Source organism: Gallinula chloropus (genome assembly GCF_964237585.1).
Source record: "Gallinula chloropus genome assembly, chromosome: 2".
Classification (NCBI taxonomy): domain Eukaryota; kingdom Metazoa; phylum Chordata; class Aves; order Gruiformes; family Rallidae; genus Gallinula; species Gallinula chloropus.
Genome location: NC_140086.1, coordinates 36,972,210 through 36,981,521, shown reverse-complemented (window position 1 = coordinate 36,981,521; position 9,312 = coordinate 36,972,210). Strand labels below are relative to the sequence as shown.

Below are 9,312 nucleotides of genomic sequence, written 5' to 3'. Positions count from 1 at the left end.
TGAGAGACATACTTTGGTTTACTGTTCTCTAAAGATAAGGGGGGAAAACAACCTGGTTGTGACCCTACTTCCAGAAACAGCGAGGAACTAAATACTCGAAGTGAAGAAAGAGCAAATGCTGCTACTTTGATGCGGTAGTTAACTCGCCACTCCCCGAAGCCAGATGTAAATTTCACGTTTACTCCACCGCGCTTCGAACGAGAGCCCTGAGCTGTTGGAGGGAACTCGCCACCCTCTGCGACCAGGGTGTCCCTACGTGGCTACTCAACTATCGTATCAGGATGCTCGCTGCAACTAATTAGGAATTTCGTCAGATTCACTAGAAAAGGAGAATTTAAATATTTATAAATAGTTTAAAAAAAAAAAACAAGGAAAGGCGCCGGCTGTAGCCCCTGGGCCCCCCTTCTCTACTCTAGTTTCACTCCCCCGAGTCCCTGCACCGGGTGAAGTTTGCGAGTGCCGGTCAGGCCCCTCACGGCGGGCCGCTCGCTCCCGGCCGGGGCACTCCCAGCCTGGGGGAACGGAGCCGGGCGGGGTCCCTTGGCAGAACGCCGGCGCACAGGCAGCGCCCCGGGAGTGCGGGAACCGGACTCCGCCGGGGGAAGGAAGCCCGTCCCCGGGAGGGTAAGAGAGCCGCGGAGCGAAGGAAAAGCAGCGGAGCAGCCCCCGCCTCCCTCCCTCTCGCTCGCTCTCCTCCCCCTTCCCTCGCTCCCGCCTTTTGTGCGCCGGAGCCCGGGCGTCAACGGGCGCGGCGCTGACAGGAGCCCCCGGCCATTGGCTTCGGGAGCGGCGCTGTCGCGAGGGCGGCAGCTCGAGCCGCGGCTGCTCCCGTAACCAAGGCGCGGCCAAGCACACGGGCGCACACAGAGACACGGACGGACAGAGCGCGGAGCGGCGCGCCGGGGGCCGCCTTTGCAGCTCTTCTCCCTGCACCATGCTCCGCTCCAGGCAGCGCCCGCCCGCTGCTCCCTGAGGGGAGACAGCTCGCCACCGCCCCGCGCCTAGTTAAGCGGGCGACTGGCACCAGGCTCGCACACCCCACCCCCCTGCCCCGGTTACCTGAGTTAGCTCCGTCCCGGGGACTTCGGGCTGCCGCCCCTTCGCAGCGCCTCCCCCCGGTCCCCCTGTGGCAGACCTTTGGCGGCGGGGGAGTGAGCCGCGAGCAGCCGGAGGGACTGCAGCCGCCGCCGGGGGAGAGGAGCTCCAGCCCCCGCCTCCGGAGCTCTTCATGGCGTCTCACCAGCAGACCAGGATCCAAGCCTACCTGGAGAAGAATAAGATCGGTCCCCTCTTCGAGGTAAGGCGCGCTCTTGCCGGCCGGTTTCTCCGCGGCGGTGGGGGCGGGGGTGTCCCCACGATGGCCGCGGCTCTCCGCGCAGCACAGGTGAGCGCAGGGGTGAGGGCGAGTTTGAGGGGTGGCTTCGGCGTCTGCCCGGCCGGGGAGGGGAGGGCAGCACCGGCACCCCCTACCACGCGTGTGCCCTCATGTCCCTCCTCCACGCCCCTCCGAGCGCGGAGCTCCGCGCAGCCCTTCCCGGCCATCCCAGGGATGCGCCCCGCTTCTTCACCCTGCCACGGACGCGCCGCCCTCAGCTTCACAGGTGCCCTCTCACCCGCGGCCCCCGTCCCTGGAGGAGCCCCCGCGGAGATGCTCGCCTCGGCGGCCGCCGAGCCACGCCGTGGTGGGACGGCGGCCCGGCCCTGGCCGTCCGGACACGGGGAGACGGGTACCGGCTCACCTTCCGTGTGCTAGGAGGGGGAGGTGGCATTCCTAAGCCCCCCTGCCCACGGCGGCAGCGCTCAGCAATGAGCCGGGGGAGTGGGAGCTGCACGGCCCATGGGCGAGACCCGAGGCTCTGTCCCTCCGCGACCGGCTAGCGTGGAGGGAGAGGCAGATGCCTCCTCACCGAGACACCCGCCTTTCAGAGCCAGCGCTGGGGTCGAAATCTGTCCTGTGAAAAGTCCACCTCGGTTGTGTTTTCTGAAATTTTTATCTGCAGTCATACACTTGGGAACCGTGTTTTTGCTGTAGGTTTTCCTTGGTCTCACAAAGATGCACTTGGATTTGTAGATGCACAGATGTGCATATTTTACTATTTCTGTGCATAAGCTCTGAATACTTAGAATTTAAACGGGTACTAGAGCAACCGTGATTATTACCATTTTATTATCCTGTTTCTCATACAGTTTTTACATCTAAATGCACATATATTATAGCCTGGCAATATTATCCCAAGACGCAAGTCTCCCTTTGTTGGTATTTAACTCACTCTCAATCAAGTTTACTACGTATGAAATCTTATTCTGGTGTGGTGGATGCCTTGTCTTCAGTATATGTTTTAGGTAGCATTTGCCAACTAGTAAGAAAGGTTCAAATTTGGTTAGAAAACTGTTTGCTAAGGGTCAGTTTTTATATTTTGCCGGGGCTGAGATTGTTGTGACAGATCATGTTGGCTCAGTGTCAGAGGTGTTGGATATATGAATTTTGCAATAAATATAACCCCACTTGACAGAACGGTAACTGGGTATTGTGGAACAGCAGGTGATTTTTTTTTTTTTTGCTAGTTCTAGGAATCATAGAAACAGAAACATTTGTGCGGTTCAATTTCTGAATAAAAGACTGTTCAATCAACACAGTTGCTAGGGCTATATTCGTAACTGGCTCCTGTATATTTCAATGGGAATTAAGACCCTTGGGGTTGTTGAGGAGTTAGGCTCTTGACAGCTGTCATTTTCTCCTGAATTTTCTTAACCTATTGTTTTACACATTAAAATTGAAACAAACTACTTGACATCGCTGTTCTGAGTCACTGTGTTTTAACCTAGTTTCGCAGTAGTGTACGATGCTCATCTCTGTTGTTTAAACAGCAGGATGCTTTAGTTATCAATAGTGGAGGAAAAAAACAGGAAGGTGCATTTGTTGCAGTATTCCATATATCACTAAGTATTTCACTAATCAGTGTGTTGTAGGAATTTCATCATAGTTGACTCTGTGGAAGGCTCTTCACTTAACCTTGCAGGCTGTCTACAGGTTGTTAGTGTGCTCCTGTGTACCAAGAAGAGATTTTTGTGTGAAAGCCACGTAGACCCGAATACTAGGGAGTGGATTTCAGATATAGGGCTGTAGCATTTGTGCAGCTGTTTAAAGTTTTTTTAATCTGTAACACTGGGAAGAGAAGGATCATAATTCTTAACTCTTCTACTTCCTCATTAGTGGTTTAAAAATCTACTTACATTATTTCATTTTGGTGATGTATTTTTTTGTTCTGAACAGTTTTTGAAGATCTACAACCTGTGCTTTATCTTGTAGCCCTTAGTAAGGGGAAGACATGTATTTGAAGTTGATGGGAATTGATCAAAGACTATGCCTAGGATGAAGCTTATGCTCTATGCTAGTATTCGTATTATGTATGCATTGTGGTGTATCAAGAATGCCATGTGTTCACAGTCAGATATATTCACCAACGCATCAGTTTTTCACGTCTCTAAAAGTTCTGACACTTTGAGAAGAGACCTGTGCTTCGTCTTTCATTCAGGAACAGCTACAATTTTCTTACACCACTTCTGTTTTTGATGCTAATTAATCACCACTTGTCATGGATGACAGCCATCTTCTTTTGCAGTGAGTACTAATTTTCTAATACCAAGTCAGAACAGCGTAGACTTGGATTCAATTTTCTGCAGTGTTATTTGCTGAGCAGGTTGTGACTATAATTGCTCAATATATGCTTCAAGCCAACATTTTAGGGAGTGCATAAAATAACATTGGGTAATTGAGGGCAATCACGGGAAAGAAGAAAGTGGAGGGAGGACATTGAGGCTTTTTGAGATGAAGGCAGGGATGGTGCCGCATAAACAGATTGCACTGCACGCTTGCCTGGTGAATGATCAGTGATCAGGACGACTTTACAGCATAGATCTTAGATAATTATGCAGGTACAGTTAGCTGGCGACTGGAACAGTTGCTTGTTTCCTGATGATGAAGTATGAGTCCCCTGCATTAAGTCAAGAGCAGTGGATCTCGTTGCTAGTTGGTCATTCTGTTCCAGTTGCTTGCGGTTATCCTGGTAGCATCTCTTTTTCCCTGCTCTGTCCTGTATCTGTGGCCTTTTGTTACTGTTGTTAGGGCTTTCAGTACTTCATTAACCAGCAGTATCTACCTAAGAACATCTGTTCTTTTTGGACTTTATCTCTTCTTTTAGCTTCAGCACATGCTGCATATGCAGATGAACTCAGTTTTATTTCTTTGCTGAAGTTTTGTGTGGTGTGACACTTGAACACTTCTCTTTTACACCAATTAGAAAGATAATTCAAGGGTAGTGCTGACATGCGAGCTGCAGGAAGACTGTAAGCCCTCCCTTGGTTAAAAAGTTGTTTCCATCTCTAGAAAGAAAGGTAGGAGTAACCTGCTGGAGAAAGAAATAATGAGCTTTGGTTGACTCAGCAGGCTTCAGGCTCCTATGGTACCTGTTAAAGGATAGCAGGAAGACCTATCCATTCAGCTATGAATGGTAATGCCTAGATTTACTTGATTCCAAACATTTTTAATAGTTAAATTCTTATTTATGACTTAAAGGTGGGAAGGAAGCTGGGTAGGAGTTAGTGTGAACACCTGAGACTGTCAATTATGAGACTTCAGATTGCAAAATGACTTTGATACTACAGCCTTTTTTCCCCATGTTGAATGCAAGTCCAAAAATCATGTTTTTTTCAGAATTGTTCCTTTGCTGCCATTTCATCTTAGAGTTGTCTAAGGTTTTTGTAGGTAAAATTCCTGTGAACCTATAGGTCAACTTCTAAGTGCCCCAGGCCATGCAGGTGGTGTCTGTGCTGAGGTAAGGTCTGAACACCTTGAATTCTGTCAGGTTTCGTGAGCTGGCTTAGCCTGTTTGGTGTTGTTATTGTGTGTTGTGGTTTTGGCTTTTTTTTTTTTTTTCACTTTTGAAAGTTTAAGCATTTTCCTGTAAGAGATTTTTGGCATCTGTAGATACTGTGGTAAGACACCTAGTTTAGAGGAATGCCCTTTAGAAACGCCTCTCTCTTGGGATTTTTGTGGTAACACGTAGCATAGCACTACCTGACTTTTTTTAGACATATTTTTTTTTTACATTTAACTTTGAATGCAACATGAATTCTAAATATGAATTATTTCTGTGATGAAGCTTCACTGTTGTTTTTTTCCATCTTTCGAAAATGTGAACAGGAGGTGTGTGCCTAAAATTGGCTGGGACAGAGTATTCAGAATCAGCACCCACTCATTTCTGTCTGAGTGAAGTATTGACCCACTTTGCATTTCAAGCATCCAATCCGACAAATTCTTTTTGTGTGCTAATAATCTCAATGAATAATCATGCTGCCTGTGAGTATCCATACATCTAGATTTCTGTATGACTTTCTCTCTTCAGCATCCAGTTGTGTTCTCATATGGGTAACCTGACAGTTTCTATGAATTTGAAAGCTGGATCAGCACTCTTAAGAACAGATTGCAATAAATCTACAAGAGCTCCGAGATAAATTTAGTAGTTTAGAATTTTCTTATTTATAGAGCTGCAGCTAAAAAGCATCCGGCAGGTACATTGTTGTTATGCAAACCAGAAGACTCCAATTTCTTTGAGTTACAAAAAGCCAAAATAACTCTTCTCAAAATAAACATACCAAACCCTGGTTACCTCAGAATTTTTCTCAAAGTAATGGGGGTTTAGAACTATGATATTTATTGTAAACAACATAAAGGCTCTGTTCGTATTTCTACTCTTACCTTGTTTTGTTTTCTTTTAGCAGAAAAAATTCCTGAAGCAAATATAATAGGAAACTTTTTTTTTAGATTTATGGTGTGTTTTGTGGGGTTTTTTTCCAAACAAGATGGCATTATTAGTGTATATTATGTGCTGGCTTCCATTCTTTAATTAAGTCTTTAATAGCATTCTTTTAAAATAAAATAACTGTGCTCCTGACTTAAACTTTAACACATCCTAATGCACCTGTTTGGTGACTAACAGTATTTATAGTGCACCGTGTGACTGAGTTAGTCAAAGTTCAGGAATGAATTTTGTTGCTTGGACTGTCTTCTGAAGCAGCATTTGCCCTCCATTCTTAAATGCACAATGTAGACAAAGTCAACTTGTGTGTCTTACTTTTCCTTTAAAATTCCTCACAGGATAAGATTATGTTTTAAGCTACAAAATCTGCAATGTGAAGGATAGGGTTGCTCAAATTGTCTTTTATTTTGGTATTATGCTTAGTTGGTTAGATTCTGTTGCTAGCAGGAAAGGGTCTGTACTCTGCATGATGTGAATTTACGCAGAGAAGCATTTAATTTCAGGCAGCTAGATGGAGCCTTTGGAAGACCAAGTTTTTCAGTACTTAGACATCATAAGCATCATTTTAGGTACTGATGGATTACCTAGTGATAAACTTTCAGCCTGTCAGTCCCTCTTTCAGAGCAGCCAATATTAGCTGTTTTTCAAAGGATGTGTGGAAACCAGTGGTGATCTGGAAATGATGCAGTGTTACACATTGGGGGTAGGGAATAATATATAATTTCTAACTTTTTTTGTTGCCCACTACAGTAGGACTTTGTAGTAGACTTGGTGTGCACTGAAGTAAAAGACCTACTTAAGGGAACTGAAACACAAATGGAAAGAAATGGTGCAGATATGTCCTTTACTTTTTGGAGAATTCACTGTGCATTCTGATTTTTGCATGATAAAGTTATCTTCGAGGGAAAACAAGTGAAAAACCCCAATTAAAACTATTGACAAACCTTTTCTATTAATGAACGGTTCCATGAGCAATGGTTTTATGCTTTTTGCTTGGGTTTTCTAGTGACCAGTGAGATGCAAGTGTTAAGTGAAATTTCGCTGTGGATGAGGCATTCATTATTCTTCACTCCTGTGGAATCTGTGTTTAAGAAAAGAGATTGTTACTGAATGAGGAAAATCACATGGTTTGGTCTTGCTACCTGGCAGGTTAATCTCTCAACATTTGGAGGAACTTGTATTTTTGTGATGTCTACCTCTCTGGGAATTTATCTGAAATTAGACAAAGGTTTAAAAAAAAGAGACAGTGAAAGAGATTCTGAATACTAGTATGCATTTGTGTGGTCACAAACATAGACGTAATCACACAAACCTTGTTTCCACAGTGGCAAATACATTACTGAAAGAGAAATGTTGACTTTCATGGTTGCTTTTTTAAAAAAAATCTCCTTCTGGGCACAAGCCACACAAAGAAATAAAAATCAAAGCTGTACTCTTTTTCTAATAATAATTAAATTTGAAGAATTCTATCTAAACTATGGAGTGATAAAAATGAAAGAATCATAACTTCCTTTTGTTACATTAGCTTTTAATGTTTTTAAACTCTCAAAATGGCAATTTGTTTCTTGAGAGGGGTAGCAGAAGGCATAACTAGCATCCCATAAAAAATAGCTGTGAAAATGAGAGGTAGTTCTCAATTGAGTTGCTCTCACCAATTGTGTGCCAGCAGACCATGTACCAGCAGAACCTGTCTGCTCAGTGCCACGGTGTAGAGCTGGCAGATGCTCCTGTTTAAAATAAAATAAAATAAAATGCCATGAGTCTAATGTCTTTGTTCTAGGACATGCACTGGGACGAGGATGATTTTGAATTTCTGTCTGGCAACCCCTGTAGTAATGAATCAGTCTGGATCAAAATAAGCCTATTACTACTGCTCTTTTTTCTTTGCGTTTTATCACATTATGAAGTCTCTTCCAAGTTTTGGATGGTATTTAATGCATGGTCTTTTAATTAAACCTGAAGTAAGCTTTTAAACTGTTTTGTTTCTTTTCATCAATCCAATTTTTTGGTTTCAAAGGACAAATGTAAATGTCAGTTATTAAATAAATTTTTTTCTGATGTGTTCTTGGTTGTTCCTGGTCTGTGCTTTCCTAAGTGGGCTAAATGCTATCTGTACCCCAGAGTCAGCACCATCTCAGCCTTCTGGTTGTTTTGGAACTTCTGAGAGGGAAGGGGGCAACTAGTACCTTAACCAGCACTTACTTACTCTTCTGGAACAGCTGGCTTGCTTTGCTTCTTTATGCTGGCATTGGCTAAAAACACACACCTAAGGAGACACTTACTTCTTCTGTATGGGGTAATGGGGATACATTGTTACCTCTGGACTTGAGAGGTGGCTTCAAGCATTTTTATGTTCTCCAGCCTTTGGAACAAAGGCTACCCAAACTCATTACTGTCTGTAATACCTGGTTAAAATGCAGTGTTTTCAATTGTATTCTGTATTCTCCCCATACAGCAGCACACACTTTCTTGTTCTCCTAGCGGTGAAGTGTGAGAGAGGGCTGTCCTCTGTGTTAAGATGCTTCTCTACCTGAAACCACGTGAAACAGGTAAAACCCAGCTGAAAGCAAAATCATTTTCAAGTACAATTGCTAGGAAACTGTTGGCCTCCTGACTAAGGCAGTGTGCTGTCTCAGACATTTTATTGAAGGTGACAAAAAGCAGCATTCATTTCATAGAAGGAACAAGAACTCATGAGTTTAGTTCTAGGATGTAGGAAAAGAGAGTGATCGTTTGAAATGCACACCTGTACTTTTGCCAAGAGAACCCAACACCCATATCTGCTCTCAGTATAGAGGCTAATATCCTTGTAAAAAGCTTGCGACAGTCACATTTTTGATGGCCTAGAAGTTAATGTCAGATACCATGTGCCATGATGTGTTAATTTCTTCTTTGGCTACTCAGTTTCTTTGAATGCCTATTTTTAATTCTATCCAAAAGTGTTCAGGCAGAGTCGTTAGGCTGAAGTTGTGATGCTCCTTTGGTTTTGCTTGTTGGTTGGTTTGGGCAGTTTTCTTTCCCTATTCACATGAAATTCGGGTATCATTTTTGCATTAAACATCAAGTTTCCAGTTCTGAACCTCTGTTTTGGACACAACTTTACGTAGCACTGTGAGGAAATGTGTTACAATTATGGGAAATGCCCATACAAAGTGAAGAGTGCATGTGAACTTGCTAACCCATGGTAACTAGAAGTCTATCTTACATTATCCACCACTTATAAAATTTCTGTCCGTATGGAGAGTGGAAATCATTACCTTCTTGTGTATTTACATAAAGCATTCTTTCTCCTCCCTCATTTTGCCAGCTCCCTGCAATATTCAATGAGCAGAATCACACTATTCATGCACCAGATTTCTCTATGGTAGCTGGAACAATATGCTTATCAAACTCTTTTGTTGGCTTCTGGAGGAGCTGTTTTCTGGGGCAGGAATCATGAGAGCTTGGGTCTTCCAGCTGTATTGAAGCTTTTTTAATTGAATCATTCCTTTTC

The 9,312-nt window shown here is 44.0% G+C and overlaps 1 protein-coding gene across 1 annotated transcript in view; it reads left to right on the top strand.

Moving 5' to 3' along the window:
- Positions 1-1,228: 1,228 nt before the first annotated feature.
- The window catches only part of LOC311189013 (uncharacterized protein C8orf34 homolog), a gene marked incomplete at both ends in the record, with an annotated part of 171,045 nt that continues 162,961 nt past the window's right edge, over positions 1,229-9,312 (top strand). The window contains 1 exon segment of the mRNA XM_084260598.1: positions 1,229-1,297. Coding sequence (XP_084116724.1) covers positions 1,229-1,297 — 69 coding nt within the window.